At 41.1% G+C, this 14,888-nt stretch overlaps 1 protein-coding gene across 2 annotated transcripts in view; it reads right to left on the reverse strand.

Annotated features, from left to right (window-relative positions):
• kiaa1549lb (KIAA1549-like b) overlaps positions 1–14,888 on the reverse strand; it is an 87,531-nt gene that overhangs the window by 56,196 nt on the left and 16,447 nt on the right. For both annotated transcript variants that reach the window (XM_042755675.1, XM_042755676.1), the window contains exon 2: positions 5,055–5,393. In XM_042755675.1, coding sequence (XP_042611609.1) covers positions 5,055–5,393 — 339 coding nt within the window. The remainder of the gene's footprint in view (positions 1–5,054; positions 5,394–14,888) is intronic.

Genomic DNA, 14,888 nt, shown 5'->3' on the forward strand with positions numbered 1-14,888 from the left:
GGGAGACATTATGAAATTCTCTTTCCTGTGAGGTATTTTGAAGAGGGATTCACTCTAATCAAAGTGCCTAGTCACTGCATTGTCACTGGCACTGTGCATATAGTCACTAGCATGAAGTGAGCCATTTCTGATCAGGGTTTTGATATGAAAACAGTATAAATGCCTTAAATGTTCAATGACCCTACAACTCTCTGTGGACCTGGCAGCCTGTCCATTTTAAGCCTTTGAACTGGGAGTTGTCTCTACAAGGAGATGTCATCAACAATCTGACCAGGTTTGCCATTAGTCTTTTCTCTAAGTGCATTTCCAGGTAGCTTTGTTGGGGTCATTAAATAAATAATTTACAGCAAATGCATCAAGAATGTTCTTCAGGTTGAGAATGCATGCTTCAGGTCGACTACCTGCAGAAAACATGCAATTGCTTCAGAGCATTGAAGAAGGGTGTGTCATAATGTAGCTTGACCTTGTGTACAGCATTAGAATTTAGTAGATCTATTATAAGAGGGGTGTGGAATGTTTTCAAATCTTGTTCTACATTTAAATATCTCACATTAATGATGATTGACATGAAAACCAGTAAGGTTTGTGTACAGTTTCTTTCTCTTCTTTAGATGCCACTCATTCTGTAAACAAAAGTTATTGTGCAGCAGATTTTTGAGTGAATATACATCTTACTGTATAGTCTACTTTTCAAAGAGATCAAATCACACAAATCATATTGACTGTTTACTGCACATTATTGTAGTCTTATTGTCTTACTGTGCATGATTCATCTTTTCACATTATTTAAAAAAATGCATGTAATTGTTTATCAATGTGTAATTAATCATGCTATGATTCACTTTTATTTTTAACTCCTACTCTTCAACCACCTGATATCTATTTGTCACAATCCAATAAATAATTAAGTAAATAAATAATAGAATAGGATAAAATTTAAAAGCAAGTCTCACCCTACATAAGTTTTGGTTGACTATCATGTTTAACTGGGAAATAAATTACATTATAGAAGTTCAATGGGATTTAAAGGGATATGAAAATTCTCTCATTAATTACTCACCCTCATGTTGTTCCAAAACCATAACACCTTTATTTACCTTCAGGACACAAGTCAAGATATTTTTGATGATATCCTAGAGCTCTCTATACTCATCAGCGTGTGCATGCATTGTTTGTTTCAATGAAGCGGAAGTAAGCGCATGCGTCGTGATACTCTCCACAATGGCGGCGCACCGCTGCTGACGGGATGAGAAGGAGAAGAATTGTTGAATAATGTCATTAATTTTGTTTTCTTTGTGCACAAAAAGTATTCTCGTAGTTTCATAAAATTACAGTTGAACCCCTGAGGTTACATTGACTATTTTACCTATGTCATTGCTACATTTCTGGACCTGGGAACATTTCAGTTGTGTTGCTGTCTATGGAGAGCTCTCGGATTTCATCAAAAATATCTTAATTTGTGTTCCAAAGATGAACAAAGGTCTTACGGGTTTGGAAGGAAATGAGGGTTAGTAATTAATGACAGAATTTTCATTTTTGGGTGAATTATCCCTTTAAATCACATTTCTCATTGTATAGAGCAGCTGTAAAGCAGCTGTTTTTAGCTCTACTATAGGGAATTTTACTTAAATCAATTCTCAACAGCTCATCAAGAAGGTGGCAGCATTGCTGGTCCTTTTTCTTACTTAAAAGTGGTAATGAACTGAGAAATCAAAGTACCCTAAATCTTTTAACATTTAAGAGGTCATTGTACTATATAAAATATCCTGTAAGTTTGTTAGTCTAATATTGAAGCCAATCTGCCAAAACAACAGGCTGTGGAATGTACCACTCTATGATGTAAGAGTGTGGCTAAGCACCACCTCCGCAAGACAATGATCAACAGCTGCTTCTACATCACTGCTTGTTAAGCCCTGCCCACCGATTTGCACATGTAGTGTAAATAGCAAGAGAGACAAATGCAGGTGTGACGAGAGGGGTGGGGCTGAGAGCCGTGGGAATGGAGTGAGGCCGGTAGATTAAATGCTAATGTCTCGAGTCCCACGGAGGAGCTCCAGAAGGATAAAAAGAGGAGTAACGACAGTGTTGGACAAGAGAGGACCAGGCCTTGACTTTATTTTGTGTTTTGGTTCTGTTTGTGTTTGACAGTCGTCTGCAAGGGGCTCTTTTGTGTTTATTTTATTATTAAAGTTTTGTTTGAATGTTCGCCGGTTACTGCCTCCTTCTTCCCGATCTAAGAACAGTGTAGTAAATTATGTGGCTCAAAAGGGATATGTATATAAATAATTACAATTAATTAGGATTAATTTCAATTATTTATATCAGCTGCCAGTTGTAACTGTATCAGAATTAAATTGCCATCAACCAATCTGTTCGAACATTTAGTATAATTTCATATAAACTGTAAGAAAGGATATTTTTGTGGCCACAGAAAACAACCTTCTTACAGTAGCCTACAAATGCATTAGAGCATGTAGCTAGATCAGAATCGTAAAGGGACAATAATTTGCAAGGCAGAATCAGAAACTCATGCTATTTGCGCACAAGAGTTTTATTAACTAAACACTAACACAACTAGTCTAACAAACAAACAAATCACTCATACATTGGAAAGGGCAAATGAGGCGTGATGGATGAAGCCATCAGGAAAAACCAGAGAATGAAGCTATGAAAGGAGTCAGTTAACCACCTGAGTGAAACCATCAGCACTGCTTTAGAATGGGGTCTATAGCTTATACTAAACCTCTGTTTCATTTAGTTAAATGTACGATACTTGCATTGCCTTGGCCTGGAACGAGCATCTGGATGCAGTCTCGGATGAAAGTCTTGATAGTTTGAAGGTTCAATGGTGTAGGAGTCGCAATCGCGTTCTTTCGGGTTTGAAGAGTGATGAATTCCAAAGATGTTCTGACCCGATGGTGATTGGGAGTTTCTTCCCAGTGGAAAGTGAAAAAGAGCTAAGAGAGACATCAGCTGAGATCCTAGGATCTTTGGTGAATGGAAAGTCAAGGCACGAGGCCTTGCTCGAACTTAGGGTGTCCTTAGAAGCGTTCCAGCTCACATCCTCATCTTCTCAGAATCTACAAAACCGCAGACTGACTGGCTATGTGTTGGAGCCAACCGGGTACGCCTGCACCAGCTCAGGCTCTCCAGACGTTCAGCAATCAGAAGATTTAGTAGAAGACTTAGCAGAAGAAAGAAGACATGGGCGGAACTGTGCGAGAGCCTTTTAAGGTCTGAGAAGATTCACGCCTCTCAGGAAGGGCTTATCCAATGACAAAGGCTGAAGTTCCAAGCGGAATGTTGGAAATACTGGAGAGTTTTATGACCCTTTGTGTGCAGCTTTGTGTCGTTCTCAGACATGCTGGCACCCAGTATGTTTATTGGGTGAGGGGTCTGTGATTATTTGTTAATCTAATGAATAATTGATTTGTTAAATCAAATGAAAAATGGTGTGTCTTATTGGTCAAGACGCTACACTGTGTTTCAGCAGGTCTACGCTGAAACCTTAAAAGTGCCTCTGAAGATAAGAAGACACTGTAGAGTGCCAAGTTTTGTCTTTGCATTGCCTTCCTTCTGATCCCAACATTAGGAAAGAGTGGATTAACTTTATTTTTAATGAAGTTCCAGACCGCATCAGTGAGAACTTGGTCCTTTATACACTTAATTTTACCATGGATTTGTTATAAACAAGGCAATTCTATGCGGGAATTTTAGAAAGATTGAAACTAAAAGATGACGCTGTGCCGACTATATTGGATCCGACAGTAATGTCGCACATCACAAGTTTGAGTAACTGTTTTTATTACATGGTCACTATTGCTTTGTCTGTTATTACAGATCATTTAGTATGTACTGAGTATTTATGCTTTTTTAAAATAAATCACATCATTTGTGCATCTGTGAAGAATGTAGGCTGTCAAGCATATACAACAGTTAGCCAAGCATACTAGTGGGTGTTTCCATCATACCAGTCCGAGTCTACAATCTGCCGTTGAAATCACACAATGCTATGTTTACCAACCAATAAGCCTCAAAACAAAAAATATCCTATTACTTATTTCTTTAAATTATGTTTTTTTTGTTTTTTGTTTTTTTACATAAAAAATCTTACAGTACAAGAACAGTACAAAATAATAAGAAAAAGGCAGTTCATGAACCCTTTAAACCATGTTCAAAACTATTATCTTGGTAAGAGGAAACAAACAGACCAGCACTTCCCTATGTTTGATTCCCTATATTAAATGCCTTGAATGTAAATATCAATTAATTTGGTTTAGCTTTGCATTATACCTTTTTACTCACTTTCCTATAATTAGTGGGGTCCAACAATGAGGCAATTGACATCACTGTGTGTGGGGAAGTGTTGAGAGTAGCACAGTTGTAGATGCCATTTTTGGGGATTACTTTGTTAAACACTGGGGCATGTTTAGTGCTCTGGGCCTGTTGAATGGGTTCTACGCAAACTGCTACAGCACTGAAAGAGCTCCTGGGATGAAGCAATAATGTGTGATTTGTGACATAGTGCCCAATGGCTTTTCAAACAGCATTGAAAAACAGAAGGTTCTAAAACAGTCTTTTCATAAAACACTGAAAAGTGGTTACACTAGTGCTAGTGCTTCATTGTGTTCTATCAAAAGCAAAAAAAATATTAAATAACCTTCTGAGCCTATTTCAATTTGAAATGCTTTGATGATGGATATTTGGACACGATTTTGTGGACAATACATGATTCATGCGATGACAAAAAATATGGCAAATTTGATGTCGACAGCAGGGCTTCTCATTTTAAGGACTAGTTTAAGGAATAATTGACCCATGATTGACTACCCTGTTGAACCCTTATAACCAGCTCAAGACCAACTAAGGATCAGCTTAAACCAGCTCAAACCAGCTGCCATGCTTCAAAACATACCTAACCAGCATATGCTGTTTGTTTTTTGTTAGTTTTTTTTTGTTTGTTTTTCAACAGGGTAGTCTGTACAAACCCAATGACATCTAAATTAACTGTAAGATATATAAATAGCAGGTTAAGCTGCATTCTGTGAACAAACCTGAGTTATTGGATTGGTTGCTGACCAGCACAGACGATGGAAGAGTAAATGGCTCCACTCGTTCCAAAGATCCATTAGAAGGCCATTGATGTGTTTCATTGCCACGTGCAACAACTTTTGATGACAGTTTGGGAGGCTTTTGGGCTGTGCTGGCAAGTAATGTAAGTACAGAGGAAAATGCAGGTTGTTCCCTGCTACCCTTTGAAGAGCCTGTGGGATCTGATTGGACTACAGAAGCTGGATTCTTGTCTGTCATATGGAAGCCGCCAAACAAATGGGTTGAGGAGGGTGATGTGGCCGCATCCCAAAATGATCCAGAGGCTTCATGACTCAAGTCATCTAAAAAGAGAGAAAGAGAATAATATAAATGTATCCCAGGGCAGTCCAATCTTTTCTTTTCAGAATCACAGTTTTTTCATTATGAGGAAAACTTTTCTACACTGTAATTTCAATTTGCTATTCAGAATTTGTTTCCTTGAGGAGACAAAATTACAGCTCTCAACATGCTTTTGACAATACAAAATACTTTTTTCAACACTCAGTCATAATTTAAACAGAACTTTCTCAGCAATCATTAGTTTGGAACCACATTTTAAAAATGTTATGATAGTCAGTCTATTTGGGATAATACATATTCAGAGCAACATCTGATCTTTGGTTCACTAGTGACCAAGTGACCAAACGTATGTGTGTCACCATATAATAGATGATAAAAGATGAATAACTGATATAACATTTATATGCTGACTGAACAGAGACCCTTCAAATAATTTTGCTGGCACCCATCCACAATTACTTCTTAACCATTTTCTGTTGTCACTCTGATATGTTCAATATCTGGAGGCCACTATGATTCATTCACAGGAATCTGCAAGCTCTACATATTCTACACACTGTGTAAAGTAGTTGTTTATGAATTCATGACTCTAGCGAAATGAACTGCTTCAAATACTGCATGCTGAATTGACAGGTTCCTCTGCATACAATAATGGCACAAATGACTGACAAAAATTCTGTAAAAATACAGCAATGATTAGTTAATAAACACAATACCTTCCAAATCCAGTGAGAGCTGTGATATATAACATGTCAGCAGTCCTGTACATTAGGGCTGGGTGATTTAGACCAAAAATCATATGTCTGTAAATGTATATGCTATATGATATAGGCATAGATCTCTGTATTTTCTATGAAATGGGTTAAATGTTGAGATAATCTAAACAGCCATTACAGTCTCCGGGCTCACAGTGTCCTGGACACCAATATTTTAATGATTCAGAAAAGACAAATCATTGCTTAGTCAACAGAGACATCTGACAGGGTAAAGTCTGTTAATATGCTTATGTGTTAGTTTGAAATGCTCAATGTAAAGCAATTTCATGTTGCATGTTTCACTATTTTTTAGATGCATTTACCAAACCAAACTTAACTATATTAAAATAATCAGTATTGTCTCTGCGTATATATATTGTTTGAAAATATATCTGTAACCAAAATACCTGTTTATATACCTCTCAGCCTTATTTTATATGTCCTTTATTGGTACAGTGAAGCTTTACATGTAGAGAGGCTGTGTTTCTCCATTCTGACATACCTATTCTGTCTGCCCACTAAGAAAAACAAGGTAAAATAAAAAAAGGAGAAAGTGCTATACTGAAGAACTGAAAATACAGTAATTCTGTCTCTAACAGGCACACAAGCAAGATAACAAAACATTAGATATCAACAGATATTTCTGATGATTTTAAAATGCATTAACCTGATAAATATGTTTATATATATTATATATTTATGTTTCATATTTTGTCACTCTAGACCTATTAATTCATTCAGAGATAATTCTGACTCCATACAAAGTGGCATAAATTGTCTGGCTGCTTATTCCTGCTTGATCACCAGTCCACCGAGGATTTCAGGAGATGAAAGGGTGTCAGTAAATCACTCTCATTAAACCTTGTCCTTTAATTATCCAACAATTAATTCCATTTAATTCTCAGAATTAACGCTGAGCGGTGCTGTGACAGAAGCTTAGAGACAACGTTCCTATGAACAACAGATCACAATAACTCAATAAGTCAATAATCTGACTCTGACCCCATTCAACACTAAATATCATCCTCACGTTATTATTATAAATATTCAGTATACACACACATATATATATATATATATATATATATATATATATATATATATATATATATATATATATATGTATATATATATATATATATAAGAAGAAGAAGCTGTTCCTGTGCCTAGATATTATTGTGCATAGTTATAAGGCGGCCTAGTTTGACTCAAAAGGGGAAGAGAGTTTGAGAGTAAAGACAGCATGATTATTGGGATGAACGCATCTGGCATCATGCTATTTCTGTGCTTAAATTACCATTTAGCAGAAATCAATTTACAACATTTTTTTTTTTTTTTTTTTTTTTTTTTTTTTTTTAACGGGCCAATAGATTTGAATGAATATAACATTTTGATTTCACGCATGCTTAATTAACAGACTGGCACATTTGCAACAGGTTAATGGCTGAACATTACTGGATGTCTAAAAAAAAGAACTAATGATGTCATAATAATAATGTTCTGGAGATAAGAAAGACATATAAATACTTATCAAAAACAAAAACAGGTCCCCGGCTCAAAATTTTATTATTATTATTATTATTATTATAATAATAATAATAATAATAATAATAAGGTTAATTCTGTGTCAACTCAACCAGAGGTCCCCGGCTCAAAATTTTGATTTTGCTAATACTTATTCTAAAGAAAGATAAACATAGTGATGAAAGCCAAAATATTTAATGCCATGAATGAATAGAGTAATCCACTATTTTTTAGAGGGGGGTCAAAATGGCAATTTTCACCTGAGATTCAGAGCCAAATTAAAGGGGGGTAAAATTGACTTAAGAAAGATGGCAGAATGATAATTTTACTTTTTCACAGAGATTGGTAGGTCTAAATGTAAAATCTGTTGAATTTAGCAATCTTTGTTGCATTATGTGCCAATGATGACCATTCAAAAATGGGGAAAGAGCACTTTTCACTTTTCACTTTTCCCCAGTTTTTTTTTTTTTTTCAGGCCTGTAACTCAAAAAGTATTTAAGATATCTTAATGTCATTTTAGATATTAGGTTTTAACAAACTTCTCTTCCAGAGATAATGGAATTTCTATATGGCTCCAGGAGTAAAACGATAAATTGTACACATTTTCAGTGGTCAAAAAACAAATGTGGGTCACTTTGCAAAAATATGATAATTGTTTTCTTTTAAAGAGGAATGTCCTATCTCATTTCCTTCTGACAAAACAACTGCATACCTGTCTGAATGCCATAAGTATTCTTTTGCCAAAGTTTGTGTGGCTATAACTCAAGAAGTATTTAAGAAACCGCAATACCATTTTAGATTCTAGTTCTTAATAAACTTTTATTTTGCAATCATTATTTTCAAGGCCCTTTATCATTCAGTCCCAGAGATATGGGGACCTCAATGAGGCCCCATATTCAGTTTGTTGTATATTAACCATTTTCAGTGGTTGAAAACCAAATGTTGGTCACTTTATATAAATACTCTACCCAGTTCATACACAAAACAGCGCAAATTGGGATCTCGCTTAGAGAGACCAATCTACTTTGAGTGTAAACTAAACAAGCCAATGCACATTGGCATGTGATTATTGCATCCAGTTGCTGCTGATCACAGCGTGAGTATAAGTAGGCAGCCGGTGCAGCGCGTATTCAGCTTTTCGCTTCGGAGCCGAGCGATCACATTGTTCTGCTCCTGACTACTCTACTGAAAGAAGAAGAATGAACGAGTTCAGCGTGCTCTTTGAGAGCTCTTCGTGTTACGGTGCTTCAGCAGTGGTGGTTTCACATGTCGAGTGGATTGCACACATCAGGCTGCACTACCCCCTGTTTGTGTTGCAGGCGGCCATCTCCCCTGTGCGCTTCCCCTAAAAGAGCATTTATGGGTGTGTCTTTTTAAAGACGAAGTTGCGTGGCAAACTTGACGTTACGTCTTTGTAAAGACAATGTTGATCTTGCTATAGACAACGTATCTCCCAGGGGTTTCAGAATGCGGTCGTTACCTGGTGCTGGGTGATGGTCACGATCTCTGCCTCACGTACCTGGGCATTTAGCATGGTGAGGTGGCATTTGTGGATGAGTCATGTTCTCATTGCAGGAAGATGATCATCTCGGAGTTGTGGGCCAAGCTCCGTTTCCTCAAAGGGGTGGAGCTCCATTGCCTCTCCCTCACTCTAGTTCTCGTCATGGTGGCAGTCAGGCGGGGGCTACTTAAGGCAGATCGCATCACGGGCGGTCTGAGGGTTAACAGTGATGGCAAACCCTCCAGGGAACCAACCCTCGGGGGACCATCATTCCTCTTGCACTCCTCAACCAGTTGAGCTGCCAATGGAATGTGCTGGGCCCTCTACAAGGAGCGTACCAGCAGTATCCTTTTGGCACTTGCCACCAAACTTTCACCCTGTGGGCAGACCTTGCATTTATCCAGGCAGGAGTGCCCCTAAAGCATGTCTCCAGGCATGCTGTTGTTCACATGGATGCCTCTACCACCGGCTGGGGGGCCACTTTCAACGGGCTTGCAGTATCAGGGGTTTGGACAGGCCCCAATTGCACTGGCACATCAGTTGCTGGCAGTGCGCCTTGCCTTGATCCGTCTCAAAGGGCACTTATGAGGCAAGCACGTACTGGTCCACATGGACAACACTGCGAGCATTGCATACATCAACCGACAAGGTGGTCTACATTCACAACTTCCTGCCACCTCCTCCTCTGGAGTCAGAAGCATCTGAGGTCGCTACGTGCTATTCACATTCCTGGTCTGCACAACTGGGCAGCCGACGAGCTGTCACGAGCTGTGCTCCCGGGAAAATGAAGCCTCCATCCCCAGATGGTCCAGCTGATTTGGAGTCGTTTCAGAGCTGCTCAGGTAGACCTGTTTGCCTCTCCAGAAACCTCTCACTGCCAGGGAACATTCAATAAGGACGCACTGGCACACAGCTGGCCACGGGCCTTCGCAAATATGATTTTCCCACAGTGAGCCTTCTTGCACAGACAATGTGTAAAATCAGAGAGGATGAGGAGCAGGTCCTGCTCATGGCGCCTTACTGGCTCATTCGGACTTGGCTCCCGGAACTGATGCTCCTTGTGACAGCCCCACCTTGGCAGATACTTCTTTTTGTCAAGTGGTGTTCTTCTCACCGAGAAGACCCCCAGAAATGTCCAATCAGAGTCGTGCTGTTCTTTCTGCAGCAGGGGATGGAGCAAAGGCTTTCTCCATCCACCCTTCAAGTCTACATGGCTGCGATTGCTGCCAACCATGACCCTGGGGAAGGGAAGTCAGTGGGGAAGCATGAGCTGATCATCAGGTTCCTTAGGGAGGCAAGAAGGCTAAATCCTCCACAGCCCCCTTCTATACCCTCTTGGGACCTGTCTCTAGTGCTCATAGCACTACAGCACAGCCCATTTGAGCCTTTGTAGACAGTCGAGCTGAAGTTTCTGTCAATTAAAACTATGCTCCTGCTTGCTTTGGCCTCTAGTAAGAGGATAGGTGACCTGCACGCATTTTCGGTTGATGATTCATGCCTAGAGTTTGCAATGGCTGACTCGCAGGTAATCCCGAGGCCCCAGCTCGGCTATTTGCCCAAGGTTCCGAATACTACCTTCAGTGATCAGGGGGTGAGCCTGCAATTGCTGCCCCCGGAGGAGGCAGACCCAGCCCTGGCTTTGCTTTGTCCCGTTCAGGCATTGAGATGCCACGTAGACAGGACACAGCTTCAGGATCTCAGACCAGTTCTTTGTCTGTCACGGAGGCCAGCAGAAGGGGAATGCCATCTCTAAGCAGAGGATGGCCCACTGGATAGTGGATGCCATCACCCTGGATTATCAGACAAAGGGTGTGCCCTGCCCGCTCAGCTTGCTAGCTCACCATACTAGAAGTGTTGCATCCTCCTAGGAGCTGGCTCGTGGCGCCTAGCTGACAGATATTTTTAGAACTGGGCGACCCCCAACATGCTCGCTAGATTCTATAGCCTTTGTGTGGAGCCAGTATCCACCTGTGTTCTCACTTCAAATGGGTAAAAGCACTGAGAGGCCCTGGCTTCGTGTGGTAGACCCTGTCAAGCTCCTCCATTCCCTCTGCAGCCAGACATGGCAGAGCGTCTGGCGCCAGGCCCTAACTCGATGAATCAGTGAGAACCGGTAGAGGGCTGGGTACCATATGTAGAGACCTAAGTGGATCCCATATGTGTGAAATCCAAAAATATAGTCTCAGAGCCCGTGTTTCCCCAGCAGACTTCCTGCTATTGTCCAAGAGGATTACAATCACCTCTAATCTTCCATATGCACCTAAACAGTTGTTCGTTTGTGTAAGTGCTTCCGAAACCTCCTTCGGGAAGGATGGGGCATCCGACGTGACGTCGAGAGTGACCGACTGAAAGGGAACGTCTCGGAAACCTTCGTTCCTTGAAGGAGGGAATGGAGATGTCATGTCCTGTCACCACAGCTTCTGTACCACCGCAGAGCGGCAAGGTCACCAGCTCGGCTCCTCAGCGGAAGCCTAAATATGTGCTGCACCGGCTGCATACATATATACACGCTGTAATGAGCAGCATGCTGGATGCAATAATCACATGCCAATGTGCATTGGCTCGTGTAGTTTACACTCTAAGTAGATTGGTTTCTCTAAGCGAGATCCGATCTAAGCGAGAATGTGTCAGTCATCTGACGTGATTTCTCCAGTCCCTCCTTCAAGGAACGAGGGTTACATACATAACCAAGACGATAGTTATGTATTTTTCATCAACAATTTGATCTCTCATTTTGACAGCACCTATTCACTGTAAAGGATGCATTTGTGAGCAAGGCCTTGTCTACACTAATACGTTTTGTATTTGTAAATTTTGGCCTTCTGTCCACACTGAGACAGCATTTTTGTCAAGGAAAAACTAAGCTTTTTGAAAATGATCTCCAAAGTGGATATTTTGAAAACACTGTTTTTGCATTGTAGTGGGGACTGTGAAAATTAAGGCTTTTGAAAACAACGATGCATGTTTAGTCATGTGACACATATTGCACCAATAAATATCTCTGTTTATACCAGTATTGTTCCTGTTATGTGCTATTCACTTTCACACTATTTCACTCACAGTCCTGCAAAGATGACAGAAAATTGACTTGTGAGTGCTGTTTGCGGCAAAACATGAGGGAAGTTGCGTTTTAGATCAGACAGACATTTGTGAGTGAGTGCGACCTGGATGCATCAGTGAGTTATTTTCCTAAAAATTATCCGGTCAGAAGAATTACATGAAAACATATCATGCCTGTTCCATCTGTACTGTCTTATTAAAACTTTACACATGTGCAGTTAAGCAAATTTAATGATTTCTGATGTTTCAGTGTAAATGACAAACTTTTGGAAAACACTTGAAATACGTTAGTGTGGACGGAGAGCGTTTTAAAGTTTCAAATGTATCCAGATGAATGTAGATGTAGCACAAGTGATATAATGCTAAATTTCTCCAAATCTGTTCTAAAGAAACAAACTTATCTTCATCTTGGATGGCCCGAGATGTAGCACAATTGTTCACAAATTGATGAACAATTCCTTTTAAAGGAGATGTTATAGTGGGATATCTTTTCAGGTTTCTATATGCATCTCACTTTCTGTGTATCTTTCTAGATGACACCTGTAGGTGCTAATAGACCAGGGCTGAGGACTAGAATGGTTGGGCTGGCGGTTATGCAATCAGCCCAGAAGGTTCTATTGTTCAGTTTTGTTACATAGGCTGAGGAACAGTGAAGGTCATAGTGTCCCTCTGTCCCATACTTCATACACCATTAGCTGACACACTTCTCCATTTCCCTGTGGGGTGTATGTGCTTTTTCTCTTCAGTTTATAACACACTACACTCGCTAACAAAAAATACATTACTAACAGACAGTTTCTAAAATACACAGGAGAGAATAATGACAAATGAAATATGTTTAATAGCTCAGCTGTTTCTTCTAGACAACAATGAAGTCAATGTCAGTTCTATATTACTGCAGCAAATCGTTACTTTGCTCTGCAAGCATAAACGACTAAACTCTGCTCCATTTTGTGCCTAATAAACACCTCTTAATAACAAGTTATCCATCATTGTTAATTTTTTACATTTGTCACAACAGTAAATAACAAAAAGCCCTACCCACCACAGTATAAATATCATTCGTTGTTAAGTCTAATGTCATGTTCACCGTTTCAAACATTGCTAATAAAATCAAAGTGCTGATATTGCATGCTTACCTAAAAACAGTCTAGGGGTTTGGAGTCAAAAACAGTATTTGATACATCACAATTGTGAAATACATAAATACGGACATAAATAAATTCACCTGACTCTTCCACTGCTGTCGTCTGGCAGCCCCTCTGCTCACCCTCATCCCACGATCTGTTCAGTGGGAGCACAGCAGTTTTGTCAGTCTCCCTCATTTGCGTGGATGGAGAATCCCTTGCCTCCACCTCCAGCCTCTGAGTCCAAGACTCTGCCTCAGCCCGTCGACCAAGTGGCTCCACCATGGCTCCTATCTCCCTCCTCTACGCTGTGGCCTGGCAGTTAACTGCCTCCACCGGGCTCCCATGTCCCTCCGGTTCCGCCTTGGTCTGTCATCGACCTTCCGTCGCCTTGGGACTCCACTCCTCTGGCTGTGCCTCATTCCTCCTTCCCTCTGGCTCTGTCAGGCTCCTCCTTCCATTCGGCTCCTCCTCGGTCCTCTGTTGCTCTGGCTCCACCACGGCCTTCCAAATCCCCACCTCCACCTTGGTCGCCTGAGCCATCTGCTCCACCTTGGCCCTCCCGTCGCCCTGGCTCGTCGGCCCTCTGTCTCTGCCTCGGGCTCCTCCTCCACCTGCTCCAGTGCCATTGGTTGCCTGCCTGGAGTCGTCAGCCCTTCCTCTACCATAGCTCATCCCTCAGTTGGCTCCACCATGGGTTGCCTTCATGGCTGTGGCCTGGGTCCCGCCTGGCTCCACCTGATCCAAGTTCCTCCTGTCTCCTTCCTCCATCTGGTCCACCCTGGCTCCTCCTGTCTCCTCCCTTGCTCCTCCCTCCGTCTGGTCCGACCCTGGCTCCTCCTGTCTCCTCCCTGGCTTCTCCCTCCATCGTCTCCACCCTGGGCTCTGTTGGCCATCCTCCTTCTGGGTGTCCTTCCTCCACCTGAACCTCCTCCTGAGTTCTCCTCTGTCCATCCCTCTGGTGTATCTACGGTGTAAGGATGCGCCTTCCAGGAGGGGGCGATATGTCAGGATTATGGACTGTCTGTGTGTGTGTTTTGTTCCCCATGTGCTCCCCTTGACCTAGTTTCTCCCTCGTTTGATTACGATCATTTGGTTCAGGTGTATCTTGTCTATTCCCCTCGTTTAGCCCTGTATTTATAGTGTCGTCTGTTCCGTGTCGTCTGTTCCGTGTTCCCTGTCCGGTATTTTTTGTCTCCTGATGGTGCTACGTGTGTGTTCTGCCTACCCTGTGTAACCCTTGGATGTTTATTAAAGACTGTTATTCCTGCTACTCCTACATCTCCGAGTTCCTCGCTCCTACACAGTAGATAACCGTGACACAACCCAGGCTCACTGGAAAAACATGCAACATTGCAAAGTGACTCTTGCCTATTCAGTTTTTACCAATATGAATGTGAAATCTGACAACGTTTTATTATGTTGGTTCTTGTATGTATCGCAGCAGTTTGGAAATGAAATGACTTGTGGGAGCTGATAAAAGAATCATTCTCTCAAGTTTAAAAACAATCTTATTTAAAAATAATGAAC

Source organism: Cyprinus carpio, unplaced genomic scaffold (assembly GCF_018340385.1).
Source record: "Cyprinus carpio isolate SPL01 unplaced genomic scaffold, ASM1834038v1 S000006741, whole genome shotgun sequence".
NCBI classification, from domain to species: Eukaryota; Metazoa; Chordata; class Actinopteri; order Cypriniformes; family Cyprinidae; genus Cyprinus; species Cyprinus carpio.